Raw genomic sequence first — 20,026 nt, forward strand, 5'->3', positions numbered from 1 at the left:
GGCCCAGGCTACCTTGTGGTCTTCATCCTCATGGCTCAGCTTCCCCTGTGTTAGGATTATAAGCAGGCACTAGCACACCCAGTTTACACCTGGAAGAATGAATATTTTGTTGGGAAAAGTTGCTAAACTGTGTTTTTCAAACGACGTACACTGAATTGATTCTGTTCTGACTAGTTTTTAAATTCCTCTTCTTCCTGATACATCCTTTCTTCTTTGTCTAGGTGCCCCCCACTAATGGATATTACTCTGCACATGCTGAATGGGTATCTGCTCGCATCTAAAGCTTACCTTAGTGCCCATCTGAAGGAAACAGCAGAGCAGGAGAGACCTTCCCAGAACAGCACAGTAGGTTTGGTTGGACAAACGGATGCCCCAGAAGTTACCAGAGAAGAACTGAAAAATGCATTACTTGCTGCTCAGGTAAAATTTGCTAAAATAAAATTTAGTCAAGTGGCATGGTTGTTTGTTTTCAACTAAATACATAGGTGGCACATTGGCCCCATGTGCTCCTTTTATTTAGAGCCGAAAACAATGCTATCTTTGCTTCTGAGAATCAGGTCGACTCTTATTATCTATACAAACTTAATATATATTTTAATAAGACTTATATTTATCAAATTATAAGCCTTTAACTAGTCTTAAGTGATATCTTCACTTGATCAGCACATATTTATTGGACACTTGTGTGTCAAATAGTAATTCAAGGACTAGGGGCATGGTGGTAAAGCAGGTATAACCTATTATTTTTAAAATTATCTATCTATCTATCTTTTTTTTTTTTTTTTTTTTTTGAGACAGGGTTTCTCTGTGAGTCTTGGCTGCCCTGGGCTCCCTAGCCTCAAACTCACAGAGGTCCACTGGGGCTGGGATTACAGGCGTGTGCCACCAGCTTGATTACTTGTTTTTAGTGATGGATGTTGGAGGTAGTCTATAAACAGAATATTATGAAATATCAGTCTGTCTTTTCCATATAGGAACCTCAAACAGACCACCTCTCAAGTACTGCTGTGAGACGTGAAATAGAGGAAAATAGAGAAACACCTGTTAGGATCTTGGGGAAAGAAGGAGAGTGAGAGGAAGTAAGAAAATTAGGTTCAGGCCTGCTGTGGAGGCCATTGGCTCAGATTACCCGTCCAGTAGACATTTGTGAACTGAAGTGTGTGCATCTGCCTAGTTTTATATGAGTCTTCCGAAGTATGGCAGGTGCTAATTTACATGCTTTTTAAAAAATGTGTTTTGTTTGTTTGTTTGTTTTGTTTTCAAGACAGTTTCTTTGTGTTGTCCTGGCTGGTCTGGAATTCACTCTGTAGAGCAGGCTGTCCTTGAACTCCTACCTACCTCTGCCTCCTGAGTGCTGGGATTAAAGGTGTGTGTGCCACTGTGCCTGGATTACTTGCTTATTTTTATTTTATGTGTGTGGGTGATTGACTTTTATGTCTGTATACTCTGTGCATGCGTTGGCCGTGAAAGTCAGAAGAGGGCGGTGTAACTCCTGGGACTGGAGTTACAGTTTGAGCTATCATAAGGGTGCTAGGAATTGAACCCCAGTCTTCTAGAAGAACAGTGTTCTTAACCACCAAGCCATCTCTAGCCTCCTGCATATGTTTATTTTTATGGAGAAAGTGTGTTTTTTTCTTTAAGATTCTTTAGGGGTTTTTAGCTTTAAAAATGTGAGACCCTCTGCATTGTAAATTGCTCAGCTCTGCTCTAAGAATTACCACTTTTTTGGAGTTTGTGGGTTTCCAAAGAACTTTTGTGCCATTCCTGTTCAAATGAAAATAGAGATTTCATTTTCAGATCCACTTCTCAGAGACTTCTTGCATCCACTTTTTTATCTGCTTGTAGGATAGTGCAGCTGTGCAGATTCTCTTGGAGATTTGTTTGCCCACTGAAGAGGAGAAGGCAAAAGGTGCCAGTCCAGACATCTCCCTCAGGAATTCTCAGAGTGTCATCACCACCAGCACTCCAAGGAAAGAAATGGAGGGAGGAGAAGACAATCTGCTCTGTAACCTTCGAGAAGTTCAGTGCCTTATCTGTTGCCTGTTGCACCAAATGTACATTGCAGATCCCAATATTGCTAAGCTTGTTCATTTTCAGGTGTGTGTCCACAGAATAATGCTGAATTTTTTAATCTTATTTTTGAGGGCTTTATATTTTAAATTAATGCAAGTCATTTGAAAATGAGAAAGGATGATGATTCTTTGCAATATTTAGAAAAATTCAAATTCTGAATACTGGTACAATATCCAGATACTTTATCTCTGTTCTCTGTTGTAATGTATCGGGCAAATGCAGTTCCAGATAGACCGTCATACGCTTGGTGCTTAGAGCAGATCCTACGGAAGTGAGGCTTCACTTCCGTCCTTGCCTGTCTTTGACCTCTCTCTTTCCTCCTGAGACAGGGCTATCCGTGTGAACTCCTGCCTCTCACAGTGGCAGGGATCCCATCTATGCACATCTGTCTGGATTTTATACCCGAGCTTATTGCCCAGCCAGAACTCGAGAAACAGGTAACAAGCATTTTAAAACTTGGTCACTTTCCAGTGTGGACAGCAGAGAAGACATTTTATAATCTTTAGCACTTAAGGAGATATGTGACCTTTGGTTTTTGTATTGCAGATATTTGCTATACAGCTGCTTTCTCACTTGTGTATCCAGTATGCATTACCAAAGTCACTGAGTGTGGCTCGCTTAGCTGTCAATGTAATGGGAACTTTGCTAACAGGTGTGTAGCCGATCAACAGCAACAAAAGTGTCTAAAAGCATTTATTACATGTATTTTCTGAACTTTAAGACTCAACAGCGCATGTGGAAGACAGGGTTTCTCTGTGTAGTCCTGGCTGTCCTGGAATTTACTAGGTAGACCAGGTTCTCACGGACCCACCTGTCTCTGCCTCCTGAGTGCTGCAGTGTTGGGTGCCACTATGCTGAGCTTTTTGCTGTTTTAATGAGCCCGTATAACATGGTATATGTTGCCGTTGTTTTAACTTGTGCCATCCTTTGAATTACTATTCTTTTAAAATTTTATATTTACAAATGTGATTTATAGTACAGAAGCATAGACAGACACCTTTGCTTTCTGAATGTGCGCATATAATTTATTTTAGCTATAATACTCTTTCATGAATGAAAATAAAATCTGTAGAATTAGAACACAAATTAGAAATTACTAAGTGTGCTCAGTTCCAGAGGAAAGAAAATTGAAAATGTCATAAATAGCTGGGTGGTGGTGGCACATGCCTGTAATCCCAGGACTCAGGAAGCAAAGGCAGGAGGGTCTCTGTGAATTTGAGGCCAGCCTGGTCTACAGAGGGTGTCCAGGACAGCCAGGACTACGCAAAGAAACCTTGTCTCAAAAAAAAGTAATAAATTAATTACTATTCTTCTCCTTTTTCTTTTTTCTTTTTTTTTTTTTGGTTTTTCGAGGTAGGGTTTCTCAGTGTAGCATGTGCTAGGCCAGAACTTGCTTTGTAAACCAGGCTGTCGTCAAACTCACTGTTGTGTGACTTGGAACAAGCATTATTTTTTTCCCCCAGGACTTGAGATTGAACATAGGGCTTTGCACTTGCTAGGCCAGAACTCTGTAGTGAGCTACCTCCGTCAGCTTTGGAACAACCTCATTTATTTATTTGTTTGTTTGTTTGTTTATGGGTAGGGTCATACTGTGTGGACAGGGCTATCCCCCAACTCAGAGATTTGCCTGTCTCTGCCCTTGAGGGCTGGGATCTTTTAAAAGTGTACACCACCACACTCACCACCACACTGGACCTTAGAACGACTCTTATACTTTCTCTAAAGTTTACCTAAAATGTTTTTTCATATGCATAGCTGGTGCGATACACTTGTGAGAACTAAGTGAAGTAATGCAAGCATGTCCTTATCACAGTGCAGGGTCAGAATAAAAGCATGGGTCCTTGGATGATGAGCGAAGAGAAGTGTAGGGGCTGTTAAAGTTAGTGTGGGCACCATCTAATCAAAACAGCCTTCCCAGTACAAAACATCGTGTCGGTCTGTTGTGTAGGTTGTCTGTGTTCAATTATTTCTGTAAGACAAACAGTTCTGCTTCATGTCTTCCCACCAGTCCTAACACAGGCTAAGCGGTATGCTTTTTTCATGCCAACTCTTCCAAGTTTGGTCTCCTTTTGTCGAGCATTCCCTCCGCTGTATGAGGACATTATGTCTTTGCTAATTCAAATAGGGCAAGTGTGTGCCTCTGATGTTGCCACTCAGACAAGAGACATTGATCCAATCATTACACGTAAGTGGTACCTCACTTTCAAGAGGCTTTTCTAATGTTTCAAATAAGTCTATATTCATTTCAGAACATCTTGCCTTAATTATTCCCTCCCCTTATTTTGTAGGTCTTCAGCAAATAAAGGAGAAACCAAGCGGATGGTCTCAAATCTGTAAAGATCCTTCTTACAAAAATGGGTCCAGGGACACTGGAAGCATGGATCCTGATGTCCAGCTCTGTCATTGTATTGAAAGTACAATAATTGAAATAATAAACATGAGTGTTAGTGGAATTTGAAAAAAAATTAAATGCAGCTGTTTGGTGCATACCCAGCAGGAATCTGGATTTTATGACAACTCTTACTGATGGGAACAGTGAGATCTTGGAACTGCTGAAATGATTCAGTTCAACATGAGTATAATTTAGAACTCTGAGAATTATACTTCCTTACGTTTGATTGGCATATCTTTGGATCTGCTTTGATGGTATGTTTATATTGTAGCAGCTGAACTTCTTTTCCATTGGGAAAACTTTAAGAAACTTGTCGCTAAAAAGGGATTGGGCCATGCACTTAGCTCTTGAAGGGAAGAAAGATTGCCAGGCCTTTAATTTAATTTCTTATAAAAATGAGCCTGTGGATATCCTTCATATTTGTGCTTTTAACAGTTTTCAGCAAAGAGGGAATAGGAGGAAGGAGAAAGAGGAATGTAGGGAAGGAAAAATTCAGGAACAATTGCCAGTTAGTACACAGAAATCTCCGACTTGTAATACAAGGAACAGTATTACAGATTGGAATTCTAGTTGGTGATAAACAGTACTAAGAAGGCTTTTTGTTTTGTTTTGTTTTAAAGGCAGGTAAATTAGGTGTGGTGACACACACCTGTGATTCCAGCCCTAGGGAGAAAGGCAGAGGCAGGCAGATCTCTGTGTGTTTGAGTCTAGCCTGGTCTATATAGTGCGTTTCAGGACAGCCAGGGCTACATAATGAGATCCTGTTGGGGGTGGGGGGGGAAACAAAGCTAGTAAATGACTGCCTTGGAATTACAGATGAAGATATAAAATTTCACATATCTGCTTCGATTTTTCCTAATATATGAAGCCATATGTTTAAAGAGATACTTGAATAATTTGAAATTTTAAGATACTGATTGTAAAGTACTTACAGAAACATCTTTGTGCAAAGAACCTGAAAGTAAATTTCATTTATTCTTTTTTAAATTTATTTTTATAATGCTGTATTATCTAATTCTCAGAGGAGCAAAGATAGATCAAATTAAATGAATTTTAGAGCAATAAACCCCAATAGAGCTTTTGGTTCATCATCAGGATTATAATTCACATTTTACTTTGAGAAGATCTTTGAGTAAGAAAATACAGTGTTTGAACCTCAGGAAAAATTGTAATGTGGGAAATACTGTGTTGCTGAAGTTTGTAGTCTTCTGTTAGGAACTGCACAGTTAGGCAGATGCATTCAGATGACCATAATCATTTTTAAAATCAAGTAGCCAGTGTGGAAGGTACTTCTTTGCTCTCTGAGAAATACCTCAGTCATTTGCCACCCCACTCAAAGCAGACCTCGGTGAAGAAGGTAGAAAACTAAAAGGAAAGTTCCTTTTCTTTCATAAAAGGGACTTTAGCGTCATCCTTTCCACCACCACATAGCCGCGTCTCATGTTCCTCCTTTGTTACTCCTGACCCTACCTCATGATGGTGTTCTATCACAAGTTTATAGCTGTTTCCAATCATGAAGTGCACAGTATCATGCATGATGGAATAGATATACCTTTTTATTACATGCTTAACGTTCAATTAAGTAATTTTGATGTGAAGAGTAAAAGATATGCTTTAAAGATTTACCATAAGAATTTTCATATTTTTAAATGAGACAGTTTTGTAGTCTCTTAACATTAAATACGACTGCTCCTGTTTTGTTTTTAAATGAGGCCTTTCTGGAATATTTTGTGTGAATAGTAGAACACAATTCAGAAATTGTTTAAAGTATGTTTTGTAATGAAATGCAGTACACATTTCGTGGATCCATTTTCAAAGACTGGTGATAGATAACATACTGTGTTGAAGTAATAATATAGGCTGTTTTCCATCTGATTTGTTGATGCTGTAAATAAAATGTGTAAATAGTAGTAAATGTTTATATTCATGTATCTTAAGTTAAGGTTATAAACTTTGTCACAATGTGATTTTTTTATTCAAGTCAAAACAGATGTGTGCAACTATTTTGAATATTGATTTATAAACATTCATTCTTTATCAATGAACTGTGGTTTTTGTGTTTTATTCCACAAATGTTAATGTAAAAGGGTACCAGGAGAGATTTAAAACCTAGTACTGCCTAGTTCCAGGGCTTCAATGTATCCTTTTCTGCAAGGCCACACACACCAAAGGACAGTAAGTGATGGGAGCCAGCTGAAAGCCTTAGAAATTTACATGAGGAAAATGAGAGTAGTTACTTTAACTACTGGAGATGGATATATATGTGTATATAAATTGGGAGGGTGCCGAGCTAAGTGGTGCAACCTCTCGTCCCAGCACTTCTGAGGGCAGGTCTACACAGATCAGGGCAGCTAGAAACAGTCTTCAAAAAGAAGACAAGAAACTCTTTTTAGCCCTGTGTGTCCCAAGTGCCTTCAATCCCAGCATTTAGAAGGCACAGGAAAGAGGATTTCTGTGAGTTACATGCCAGCCTGGTCTATGTAGGGAGATCCAGGACAGCCAGGGCTACATAGAGAGGAGCGTGTATCAAAAAAAGAAAAAAAAGCCCTGTTCAGTGTTTGATGCTCAGCAGGGCCAACACAAAACAAGAGGAAAGTAACAATCTGAAGGTATTTGAAGGGTTTCAAAAATGATTCTTCAGCCCATCTTTGACATATTATACTATTGACATATTATCCTACTATTGAATTCCTAACACAGTTTAGAGTCTGCTTTTTGTTACTTAATTTACTTTGTTTTATTTATTGAGGTGTTTTTTTTGTTTTTTGTGTTTTTTTTTTTTTTTTTTTTTTTTTTTTTTTTACTTTGGAAGTGTGGTTACAGCTGGTACAGGGAGGTCCTACACAAGAGCAGCAAGTGCTTTCAACCACTGATCGCGTCTTCAGCTCTGGCTCTGCTTTTTTAAACCCAGTTTCACAGGGCATATAGTTTTCTTGGAAGCAGTTTATCTAATCTATGGAATTGATAAATCAGTATACTCTCTACCCATTACTACACTAAGGACCTAATAACTTTTCAGTGTTACTAAGAGACACTGGTTAACTAAGGGATTATCACTTTTAGATTATGCTTTTGGGATAAGTTTCGGGCACTGAGCTTACTAGGTCAAAGGTAATTTATTTCTTATGATTTACAGATGCCATCATTATAGGAAGAAACATAACTGAAAAGCAGGGCAAATAACCAGTCTTGCGCTCCAAACTGATTATCTGAAGAAAACTACCTCACGCTTTTGCCTTTTGGGGTCTCTATTCGTTGAGTCAAATTTAGGCTACCACTGACAAGGATAACAATAATAAAACATCTAATGGACAAAAAAATTAGCTTGTCAAGGTCATGGTTAACCCCCGTGTCTTTAGTGTTAGGTCGATGTGATCTTGGAGAGATTATCCACCGCAGATCCTAATATCCGAGAAGGCCTTGAGTATCACGGAGTACTGTACAAACTGCCATGTGACCTCCTGACTTACTCTGGCTCTGTAGTGGCGATTCTGTCGCAGTCTGCTTCCCCGTCTTTGGGTGCTGTAACCTTGGGAAGTTTTACTCGCGTGATAAGACAACGGAGGAAAATAATGTTTCCTTTTAGTCGCAAATTAGTCTTCCAGCCACCAGGGAACTGGCTGGTCCAAGGCTCCTCTTTTCCCTCCTGCAAACCTGCACCACCCGTTCCAGCCCTTCTCGCCGCGGGCGCTCGCCTTCCGGTGCCGCCAAGTACCTCGCAGCCTTCCTTACTTCGCAGGCTCCCATTGGGCGTAACAGCGTGGGCCTCGCACGCTGATTGGCCAGTTCCTTTTCCGGTCTGGATGTGTGATTGGCTGAGTGGGAGCCGAGGGGCGGGAGGCGCGAATTCGTCTGTGTGGCGCTGCATCGCTGCCCGGCCGGGAGGGAGGAGTGGCGGTGGCTCGGCAGCGCCGCGGCAGCCGGGGAGACCTCGGTGCTCGTGAGCTCTCCTCGTAGGTAGGCTCCGCGCGGCTCCTTCCCAAACGCCAGCCCTTTCCCTTCCTCCGGGAGCCGGCAGCAGGCGCGTGGGGAGGAGGGCGGGGGCCGGGGAGCGGGCTCCTGCGCCCCGCCGCTCGCCGCCGCTCGGGCCCCGCGGTGTGACCGGACCTGTCTGCCCGGGGCGCCCGGGGCTGTGGGGGACCCAGGCAGCTGGGGGAAGGAAGGCTGAGGAGCTAGCAAGAGAGACGGGGTCTCACCCTGCAGCCCCGGCTCGCCCGGACCTCGCCAGGTAGACCAGGCTGCTCTCGATCTTCTGCCTCCCGATTGTTGGGGGGGGGGGGGGGCGAAAGCGTACATCACCACGTCCGGAAGTTTGTTTCTCTCTGACGCGTTCTGCAAGGGAAGCTTCCACGTTTTGAGAGGAGTGTTGCCTCAGAGGTAGGCACAGATTGCTACCTCGGCTGATTTCAGTGAGACGGTATTGAGTTGCAGATTAGGAGGTTAGTTAGGTCACACTAAACCTCAGAGGGTTACAGATAGAATCAGCGTTGGGTCGGATACTCTTTCTGAAACTGTTTTTTATTTATTTATTTATTTTTTGACAGTTTCAGGCCGCACGTGCATCTTGATCATCTCTCTCCCAGGACACCCTTCAACCTCCCTGGACCCCTTCGAACGCTCCTCCTACCTTCGTCATGTCCTCTCCCACGCACTGAATCTAATTACTACTGCCTGCTGGAATGTTGACTGCTCTTGCTGGCCCGATTTTGTGCAGGGCTTGTCTCACAGAACAATATTTAGAACTGGAAAATACTCTAAGAGTAGTGATTCCTTTGGAGCACAGGAGCCATGGTTAAAGTTCTCATTGACTTCATGATCTGCTGAGCATTCTGTCTTAACCATCTCCATTCCTAGACTGAATTTACCATATTTTTTTCATATTTGCAAAAATTCTTCAGTTGGTAAAAGTGTCTGGGAGGTTAGGTGTTGCAAACAATGGAATTCAGATCCATTTTCTTTCCACTGTAATCTCCTGACTTCAGAATTCCTGTGTTGGCTCAGCAGATAAAGACACACCCCAGCCTGAAGACCTGAGACCCACTTGGTGAGAGGAGAGACCCTATTCTGACTCCGGAACATTGTCTTCTGGCTTCCACACACGTACCATGCCATGCGGGTCCCCCTCCCCCAGTAAATTACAAGATGATTAAAAAAAAAAAAAAAATTAAAGAATCATGATGGAAAGATACTTTTCCCCTTACAATAATTTTTAAATTAGACATTATTGCAGATAAGGATTTTAGACTATAGAAGTAAAATGATAAGTCATAGATACGACCTATGCTTCTTGCCTGCTCATCTGCTCCTTTCTTCTAAAAGAAATGTGAAAAGGGGAAACAGGAATGTCCAGCATAAGAGGGAAAAGAGTGAGGCTATGGGGTAACAGAGCTGCTTCAGAAATCTATTGTTTCTGAAGGGTGATTCTGTGTAATCTAAAATGTTACAGGAACTGTGCTGTATCTGCCATGCACTGTTTGTTGTTACATTATTTAACTCTTACAGCAGGCCTAAAAGGTTTCTTACGTAGTACCTGAGCACATGGAGGTTTAGAAAAGTTAAATGATTTTGCTAAAAGTCGCATACTTAATACATCATGGTGTAGGAGTGAGTCCAGATTGGTTAGACTCCAGTACATGCTCTTGACCCTGAGATTTATTGATAAGACTAATAATTTTTTTATTTCCATTACTTTTCTTTATATGCTTATTAATTCCAATTTTTATTATTAGAGTTCTGTTGTATTGCAAGGTGTCTTTTTTTAAATGACATTATTTCAATACTTAAACTATAATACTTTTAGTGGGTGTGTGTGGGTGTGTGCCAGGTGAATTTGGGTTATTGCAGAAGCCAGATAAAGGTGTGAGATTTGTTGGAGCTGGCGTCACAGGCATGTGTGAGGTGTCTGATGTGGGTGCGGGAATCCACCTCTCCAGCCCCTGGATATTGAGTTTATTGTTTCTGTTGTAGTGAAGTACCTAAAGCGAAGAGGAAAGCAGAATGTCCTCAGTGTCATCTGAATACACCATTGGTGGGGTGAAGATTAGCTTTCCCTGTAAAGCTTATCCTGCACAGCTTGCTATGATGAATTCCGTAAGTATGTTACAGCAGTCGAGTCTTCATCACGATGCTGTAGCTCATGGTTCCAAGTCAGTGAATTTGTAACTATTCTCACCTACAAAGTGATGGCTAGTGTTTGTTGGGTTCATTTGGAAGAGCATTGAACCTCTAGGAAAGTGATACTGCTAATTCCTAAGCTGTGTACGTTTGGTTAGGATGTAAGGAAGAACACGTGAAAAACATTTTTGGCTCCTTTGGAACTTGGATTTTCATCCTTCATTTTTACCACACTTTAAATTTCTATTCCAAGTTATTATCACAGTGAGTCCTACTAGTGCTGTCTGTTACTAAGTTTTTTGGATATCCATAGTGATGGAACACTGAAGTTCTCTGTTTGCTTGTTTGTGCTTTTGGATTATTTTTGTGTGTAGGAGTGTTTTGCCTGCAGGTGTGTCTGTTCACCACATGCGTGCCCGAGGGTGTGGGCTCTCCTGGAACTGGAGTTGCAGGTGGTTGTAAGCAGCCACATGGTGCAAAGAGCCGAACCTGGGTCTTCTGCAAGAGCTACAACTGTTCCTAATGCTATGCTACCTCGTAGCACATACTACAGCTCTATAGGAACAATTCGTACTTAATTAAATATGTTCCTTTTTAAATTTCCTGTGCTTGATGTGCTTGTAAAACCAGCAGACTGTTCAGAAGTGTACAGGGATAGTCTAGATTTAACAAAATTCTGCAGTCTTCCTCGTGCTGTTGCTGTGTTTCCTGGAGTGTGTTTTGACTCTTTTGCACTGTTCTGTTTGTGTTTCTGTTGTATGGGGAGAGCTCTCGTGAACTAACCATCTGCTGTGCTCTTCTTTTTGAAAACTGGCCTTTTTGGTCCACAGATTGTCAGAGGACTAAACAGTAGCCAGCATTGCTTGTTGGAGAGTCCCACGGGAAGCGGAAAAAGCCTAGCCCTGCTTTGTTCGGCGTTAGCATGGCAACAATCTTTTAGTGGTAGGTAATTCTTTAAAAACATTATTGTTTTTGTTTTGTGTGGGCACATGTGCTGTGGGATGGAGCTCATGAGCTCAGAGGACAAGTTGCTGGAATCACTTCTCTCCTTCTATCATGTGGGTCTGGTCTGTTGTTGCACTCTGGTCATCAGGCTCAGTGACAAGTGAGTAGTCCTACTGAGCAGTCCGGCCTGCCCTACATAAGGAGCTCTGGATCTCTTCAGGCTGCTAGATAGAGCCTGAGGAAAAGAGAATGAAGTACGCCTCATCTAGACTGCGTCAAACGTTGTTCCAACTTATTTAAATAACCTCTGTTAAAACATTTCTCCAAGTTGTGAAGAAATCCTGTGCCAGGCATGGTGGTGCACGTGTGTAACTCCAGTACTCAGGAGCCAAAGGCAAGAGGATTGCTGCAAGTTCAAGGCCAACCTGGTCTACATGGCAAGTTTCAGGACAGCCAAGGTTCTATAGCCACTGCTCCCCAAACGACACAAACACACACGCACGCACACAGGCATGTGAACATGCACAAAAAAAAAAGCATTGTAAGTCCTCCAAAAGAAGTTGAATGCATCAGAATGAATTCTTAAATAATATTAACAGTTTAGTCCTTTTACTTGATCATACAGGTCAAGATAATATGAACCTTATAGATAATTAGAGTCCTTTTGAAAGTAATTAGATGATGATTTGTGTCTAATAGGAGATGGAGCTCTCATGGTGCTGATACACATACTAATTGCTTGACTATATCCTTGAATATATTTTCTTACCTGACTCTCATTACATTAAAATGTGAACTATAGGAAGAAGAAAACATGCAAACCTGGGCGGTGTGGCCCACACCTTTAATCCCAGCACTCAGGAGGTGGAGGTAGGGGGATCACTGTTCGTTTGAGGCCAGCCTGGTCTACAGAGAGAGTTCCAGGACGGCCAAGGCTACGCAGAAACGCTGTCTCAAAAAACCGAAAGAGAAGATGTGCAAAACTGGCATAATGGTACATGCTAGTAAGCCTAGTACTTGGGAGGTTAAAAAGGAGGACATTGAGTTAGAAGCCAGCCTGGGCTAAATAGCAAGACCCTAGGTCTAAATAAATAAGCAAATAAATAAAAGATTAAATAAATAAATAAAAGATTCTAGTTGTTCTACTTGTTTGAATACCAGATAAATAGAAGCTTAATGTAATAGTGCCTGTATGAATTTCTGTTATGTCCCATTACGTTAATTGTCACCAGAGTTACACAGTGAGGCCTTGCTTCAAAAAAACACACCTAGGTAGGATTCAGCATGTGCCCCCTTGCATCTCTAGCACCCAGGAAGCTGAGGCCCGAGAGTCAGGATTTTAAGGAAGCCTGGGATACAGCAGGAATCTGTCTTTAAAAACCAAACTCTAACCCTGGCTGGGTAGCTCAGTGATGTAACCCTTAACTAGATGTGCAAGGTCCAGGGTTCCATACTCAGAACTGCCAGAAAGTAAATGAACATGTACCTCTGTATAACAAAGATACTGGGGTACTGGCTCCTGCCGCACCTTTTCCCCTCAGTCGGTCCTACAGTCATAAACAGGATTGACGTTTCTGTTTGTAAAAACCAGAGTTTTGAGATAAAATGTGCTTTTAATTGTTCCATATATTTGCTGATAAGAGCTACTGTATGATTGTTGTTTTTTTTTTTTTTAATTAAAGTATGACATCTGGCTAAAATTGCTATTAATATTTACTTAATGAAAAACCTTAATTTTTCTTAAAGAGTTATTTTATTTTTAATTATGTATGTGTGGCTTTATGTAAGCTTCGGAAGAGGGCGCTTTATGTAAGAGGGCAGAAGAGGGTGCTAGATGACCTGGAGCTAGAGTGACAGGGTGGTGTGAGCCTCCCAATGCTTGTGCTCAGAACTGAGCTTGGGTCCTCGGGAAGGGCAGGCAGTGCTCTTCTGAGCCTCCTTTCCAGTCCCAAGACTTTGTAACCTTAATAATGAATCTGAAATACAGTATTGAGTATTTTTCAGGGACACAAATAGGTATGTCTTACCTAAAGCATTAGAAGAATGTAAAGCTAGTCATAGGTGTGCATGTATGTACAGATGCATTGTTAAAGGACGTGTTTGGGCGGACACGATGGCTCAGTGTGAACGCCTGACCTCTAAGCCTGGTGACTTGATTTCAGTCTTTAGAGCCCGCCTGGTGGAAAGAGAGAACTGACTTCTGCAAGTTGTCCTCTGACCTCCACACGCGCATTGTGGCATGGACGCACATAAATAAACAGAATGAAAAGGAAATGTGTTACTGAGAGTGCATGGTAACCAGGGGTGGGCAAGATGCTCCGCGGTAAAGGTGCTTATTACGTGTCCTGATGACCCGAGTTCTATCCCTGGAGCCATGTGGTAGAGGGAGAAAGCTGACTCCTGCAGATTGTCCTCTGTTCTCGACACACGTGTGTTCCGGTTTTCCCACGTTAAAACAGACAAATGTAAACAAAGACTTAACAAAAAGTAACCATTTTAAGATCTTTTTGACTGTCCATTTTGATTATTATTGGTGTCATTCTTTGGGAGAAACCGACACTTCTAGTTAATAATTTAAAAAATTTAATGACAGTTATTTGAGAAATGTTTTTGTGTTGCAAATGAGTAAACAATGTAGTTAGTATATTCAAAAACCATTTAATTTGTTTTTTTCTGTTTTTATCAGCATATGTTAGTTATACATGATGGTTTTCATTATGATATTTTTATCCATGTATACAATATGTCTTCGTGTTGCCTTTTTTTTTTTTTTATGAGGCAGGGTTTTACTATGTAGTCTGGGCTGGCTTTCAGCTCAAGCTTCTCCTTCCTAACCCTCCTGAATGCAGGGCTTACAAATAAGAATGACCATACTTGTTTATAATGACCTTTTTTAAAACTATGTGATTGTGTCTCTGTCTGTCATGTGGACTCACAATGTACACACTGTCATCTTCTGTAAAAGGTTTTATTTTATGTGTGTGAGTGTATTTTCTTGCATGCATATGCACCACTGGCATGCCTGGTGCCTGGGCAGACTAGATGAAAGCCTGAGACCATCTAAAACTGGAGTTATGTGTGTGAGTTATGTGCAGTTATAGTTGTCAGCAGCGATGTGGGTGCTGGGAACTGAATTGGGAACCCCTGGGAGAGTGGCAAATGCTCTCAACCTCTAAGCCATCCCTCCAGCCCCATATTGTAATTTTAAAAGTTATATTTAGGTATCTTAACTACCTTTTTATTGGGTTGGAATGTTGGTATAAAGAAAGAAAATCCCAGTAGTTCGATTTTACAAATGAAGGCTCAGGAGCCAGATGCTGGGGTGAAAGCCTATTAGGCAGAGAAAACACCCAGCTGACCTTCCTACGCAGCTCGCGTTCCAGAAGAAAAAAGCCAAAGGCCTTTCCTATTCAGCTTACACCCCAGAAGGAAAAAGCCAGAAGTCAAAAGCACCTTCTTCTCCACTGTCTGAAATAGCCTTCAACTCAAAGTCCCTTCTTTCTTTTTAATCCCTGTCAGCTCTTCTTGACCTAGGGTTAACCTTATTTAATCCTGTGTATAGAAAGCGCTTGTGTTAAAGGTGTGTGCTAGGGCTGAGCCATACCATGTACTTGTTTACAACAAACAGAAAGTTCTTGGAGTAAAGGTGGGTTCTAGGGCTGAGCCACTCACTCCATTACTAGAAACAGGTTTTTCCAGTTCACAATCTTTGGGTTCACAATGGGATCAAATATTCTATATGTGTTAAAATGTATTTTGATGATTATATCAGAATCTGTAGGTGATAGAACGTTTCTAGTTGATTTTTGTTATTGTTACTTGTTTGTTTGTTGAGACAAAGTTTCTCTGTGTAACCCTGCTGTCCTAGAACTAGCTCTGTAGACCAGGCTGCCTCTGCCTCTTGAGTTCTGACACCACTATCTGGCCTGAATTTCTTCTGTGTCATGCAGAGGGCTAGAGTAGGTGGGATAATACACCTATACATATTACAGTCAGCCATTATTTTTTTCAAGCTAGGGCTTCTTTGTGTAGTTTTGGTTGTAGGCTGCCTCTGCCTCCAGAGCGCTGAGCATCACCATGCCTGGCTCTTACAGCCATCTTAAAGGTCCAGCGCTATTACAAAGCAAAGTGGTATTATGTGCTCGCTCACTGCTTTCCTTCATACTTTTAAAATGTCACTGATATACAGATTCTCTCCTCCAGGAAATAGCAGTGGATATTTGAGGACAATGACAAACTTTACAAAATTATTTACATTTATATTATGTGTACGGGTGTTTTGTGTGTATGGATGTTTTGCCTGCAGGCATGTGAACCTGGTGCCTGGGGAGGCCAGAGGGGAGGTTTCAGCTGGCAAGATGTGAGGAGGGCAGATGCATCATACCTGATTACAAATAACTAGCCACGTGGCAGAATATAGATTAATATAAATGGATTAAGTTATGAGCAAGTCAGAGAAGAGCCTAGCTATGTGGCCTAGGTAAAATTATTTTGTAAAATTATTTTGAGTCTCATGAGTCTCATTATTCTGGGAGCTAGAGCAGGAACGAAAAAAAAAACATCTACTGTGAAAAAGAGGAGTTTTTGTTTTGTTTTGTTTTTAGGAAAGCCGGTGGATGAGAGCGTGAATAAAAAACCTGAGGTGCCATGTTGTTGTGCATGCCATTCAAAAAATTTTACGTACAGTGATACAAACCTGGACACTTCACCTCATTTCAGTAGTCCAAGCAAACCGTCTTCTGAAAGAAATGGAATCTCATCACCCTGTAGAGGTAAATTATATTTTCTCTGTGTATCTGCTGGGATCTGTAATTGGATCCTTAGTCATTACTACTGTGAAGCTTACTTAGGATAAATTTAGCTAGTATGATTATGTATTTCTACCCGATTCCTTTAAAATTCTTTTTTAATTTTTAGTTTATTTATGGTTTTTTTTGAGACAGGGTTTCTCTGTATAACCCTGGCTGTCCTGGACTCACTCTGTAGTCCAGGCTGGCCTCAAACTCAGAGATCTGCCTGTCTCTGCCTCCCGAGTGCTAGGATTAAAGGTGTGTGCCACCAACCCCCGCTGAAATAAAAAAATATGTATTTATTTTGTATGAATGAGTATTTTGTCTGCAATGTATGCCTATGTGCCATGTTTGACTGATGGCCTCAAAGGCCCTGGGACTGGAGTCTCGGTCCCTCTGAAAATCTTTTTGAATTACATTTATTTTATTATTACTATTATTTTATTATTTACTGTGTGTCTGCGTCCGTGTGCGCGTGCTGCAGCACCCCTGCGCCAGGGGACAGCTTGTTGGCGTCAGCCTCTCCTTCCACTCTGTGGGATCCAGAGATTGAACTCAGGTCGTTGGTCTTGTCTGCAAGTGCATTGACTCTTACTCGCTGAGCCTCTCTGAAACCCTTCAAATTAAATTTATTTTTACTGCTGGTGATGGAACTTCAAGCTTTCTGCATGTCAGAGAATGTGTTTTAAACTCAGCAGTGTGTCCTAATGAATATTTTTTTTCCTAACATTGATTGCTCAAAAACCCTTGAACTTTTTGTTGTTCTCACTCTTAATTACTGAGCTATTTTTCTGGGTTACACCTCTTTCCCCGTAGTCTTTTCTCTGTGTTGTCTTTTCACACCATTGATGAGCTTCTCTTCTTTATATATGTGGTCTCAGGTCTGTCTTTTATTTGATATAGTATTGGTAAGAATATATTGCTTTTGTTCTTTCACTTTCTTCTGTATGTTATTTCCTTGTATTCATATACCAGGGTATATTCTTAATTTTACAGTTGTCAGATAACTGAGTTGTTTCCACTCTTGTTTAATAAGATACTTGTTTGTATGAGTGTAAACTGATGTTTTCTGTTGTACACATACTTAGGAATGGAATGATTATAGCATGTACATTGTATTAACTATGGTGGCTAATGTCAGCAGCTTCCCAATTTTTGTGCCTTTTTCTCTAGCCCCTCAATAATGCACTTTGTGAGCATACTTTATTCTTTTCAAATCAAAAGTCCGTGGTAGCTATTAACCGAACACATTTGTTGATGCCGTTGTTTTCTAAAAGCCCAGGTGATTGTTAGATTTTTTTTTAAGTTTTTTTTAAGATAAAGCATTTTAAAACTAAGTTACCTCTTAATTTTTTTCAGATATTAATATTGCATAGTTAATAGTACAGCACAGTATTAGATAAAACTTTTTATGCAAAGGGAAACAAAGTTTATCTGACTCACTTTGTTGCCATATTCAATACTTTTATCTCTTGATGCTTCCAGTTTTCTTAAATCTGAACCATTTTGGTCATGTTTTGTGTTCTCACTGAGGTTTTATATTATCTTCTTTACAGTGCTATAGACTGAACCTAAGGCCAACCCCAACCCCAGCCTGGAGTTTTAGTTGATAGTATGTCATGTTTAATGAACATTTTACATGTTTATTGGTTCTTAGGAGTATCATAATTAGTTAGTGAATTGCCAGTTAAAATAGTTTTTCTTTTGTACTGATTTCTGGGAGTTGTCCCTCTGATTTCCCCCACCCTTCCTTTTTTCCTTCTTCATATATTTTAGAGATTTCTCACTTCTTTTTAAGTTGTGTGCCGTAATAATTTAACCTCTTTGATGAGCTCCTTGCAAATTTCTGATCTGTGGAGAATAGAAGATCAGGGTGGAGAGATGGCATTTGAGAACCTGGGTTCTCAATCCCAGCACCATCAATGGTTCTTAACCATCTGTAACTCCAGTCCAAGGGAATATCACACCTTTGTCTGGCCACAACAGGTGCTGCGAAACACTCATGCACATAAAGTTTAAATAAATAAAACCTTAAAAAAAAAGATAGGGACTGTACCTAAAACAGCAATATAGTTTAGAAAATTAACCTACCATGTTCCAAGAAAGAATATAACCTTAATACAGGACAACAAAAAACATGGCATATAAATAAAAGAGTTTTTTGTTGTTGTTTGTTTATTTTAGAATGGCTTTTATGGGGAAAGGCTTCTGAGTCATGGAAGATAAAGGTCTTTGATCCCAATTGTTGAACTATTAATCATTATATTAAGAAAAAAACTTTCAGTTCTGGGTCCAGAAAGAACGTTAAAATGTTTGTTGTGTAAGCATGTGGACCTGAATTTGACTCCCCTGTAACCACTTTAAACTCTGCATGTGAGGGCTGAGAGATGGCTCAGAGGTTAAAAGCAAGTCCTGCTATTCCAGGGGACCAGAGTTCAGTTTCTGGCATTCCTGTCTTTTATGGGACCTACACTCATGTGAATATACACAATTAAAAATAATAAAACAAGTCTAAAAAAGAAAATCCAAGTTTAATGGTGTCCGTCTAACTCCAGCATTGAAGAAACGAAGACAGGATCCCTGGAACTTGCTTGTTAGTCAGTTTAGCCAAACAGTGAACTACACCCTCAGTGAGCGACACTTCCAAAAAAAAAAAAAAAAAAAAAAAAAAAGGAGCTGGGATTGAGGAGGCTGCCTAAAGTTGACCTCTGGCTTCCATGAATACGCGCATATGTGCATGTGCACATGTGAGTTTCCGAATGCATGAACACACACATGTATTCTTCCACTAAACACAACAAAACCACTTGAAAAGACTTGGCATGGGGTATCGATTCCATTCTGTATCTGTAGGCTCAAACTTGGACCTTCTTCTGTAGATCTTTTTGCCATGTGAGTAGCCTGTAACTCTTTTCAGTCGAGGCACTGCTTCACTTTTGTTGGTTTTCCTGACCCGATCGTTGTGTGGGCTCTGGCAAAGGGATTCAAGGCACAGAAGTGCAGAGAATGTGTGGAGGAACAGAGGAAGGAGGCACTTTGAAGTAAGAAAAGGCACATAGGGAATGGGAGGAGCTAAAGTTTAGGATCGTGGAAGAATAGTGTTGTGGACACGGAGGAAATGCGTTTGCCATTGTTCCAGAAAACAAATTGTGTTTGTCAGTATTGAAATCATACTTAAGAATTTTGAAGTGAAATGGCAATTCTGTTAAACTTCAGCTCTGCAAATTATTAACTTTGTAACATTCCCATTAACTTTGGTGAAATGGGAATAATTTTTATAATTTAGGAGTTAAGAGGTTTTTGATGGTTTGAGAAATAAGCTTTCAGGGTTGTGAGATCAAGACAGTACATGGGTTTTACTCTCTAAACAGTGATTTTATCCTAAAGAACATGGTGAAACTCAGTAAGAACGAAGCACTGAGGTTTCCATAGAAATGAAATAACATTTATTGAGTCTTAAGAGACTTGGTCTGCATATTTTGTCAGCGTCTGTTGCATTAGGGATTGAACCCAAAGCTTCCCACATGTCAGGTAACTGCTCTAGCGACTGAGCTCCACTTCCAGCCCTTAAGCCATGGGATAGAGTGTAATCTACAACACATGGGTCTGTGGGGAAAATTAAGTGAGTGCTTCTTGCTTCTTGTTGAATGTATGTTTCTCAAAATGCTTGTTGTACTTATGGTAAAAACAAATTGATTATTAAAACGTTTTT

The 20,026-nt window shown here is 40.6% G+C and overlaps 2 protein-coding genes across 3 annotated transcripts in view; both read left to right on the forward strand.

Annotated features, from left to right (window-relative positions):
* Positions 1–6,510, forward strand: part of Ints2 (integrator complex subunit 2) — a 48,118-nt gene extending 41,608 nt beyond the window's left edge. For both annotated transcript variants that reach the window (XM_021645846.2, XM_021645847.2), the window contains exons 20-25: positions 222–420; positions 1,846–2,097; positions 2,403–2,510; positions 2,620–2,725; positions 4,082–4,258; positions 4,362–6,510. In XM_021645846.2, the coding sequence (XP_021501521.1) occupies positions 222–420; positions 1,846–2,097; positions 2,403–2,510; positions 2,620–2,725; positions 4,082–4,258; positions 4,362–4,531 (1,012 nt within the window). In that variant the 3' untranslated portion in view covers positions 4,532–6,510. The remainder of the gene's footprint in view (positions 1–221; positions 421–1,845; positions 2,098–2,402; positions 2,511–2,619; positions 2,726–4,081; positions 4,259–4,361) is intronic.
* A 1,834-nt stretch (positions 6,511–8,344) lies between these two features.
* Positions 8,345–20,026, forward strand: part of Brip1 (BRCA1 interacting helicase 1) — a 125,585-nt gene continuing 113,903 nt past the window's right edge. The window contains 5 exon segments of the mRNA XM_021645850.2: positions 8,345–8,422; positions 9,010–9,509; positions 10,433–10,555; positions 11,410–11,521; positions 16,129–16,296. Of these exon segments, the coding sequence (XP_021501525.2) occupies positions 10,463–10,555; positions 11,410–11,521; positions 16,129–16,296 (373 nt within the window). The 5' untranslated portion in view covers positions 8,345–8,422; positions 9,010–9,509; positions 10,433–10,462.

The sequence above is a fragment of the Meriones unguiculatus genome, chromosome 7 (genome assembly GCF_030254825.1).
Source record: "Meriones unguiculatus strain TT.TT164.6M chromosome 7, Bangor_MerUng_6.1, whole genome shotgun sequence".
Classification (NCBI taxonomy): Eukaryota; Metazoa; Chordata; class Mammalia; order Rodentia; family Muridae; genus Meriones; species Meriones unguiculatus.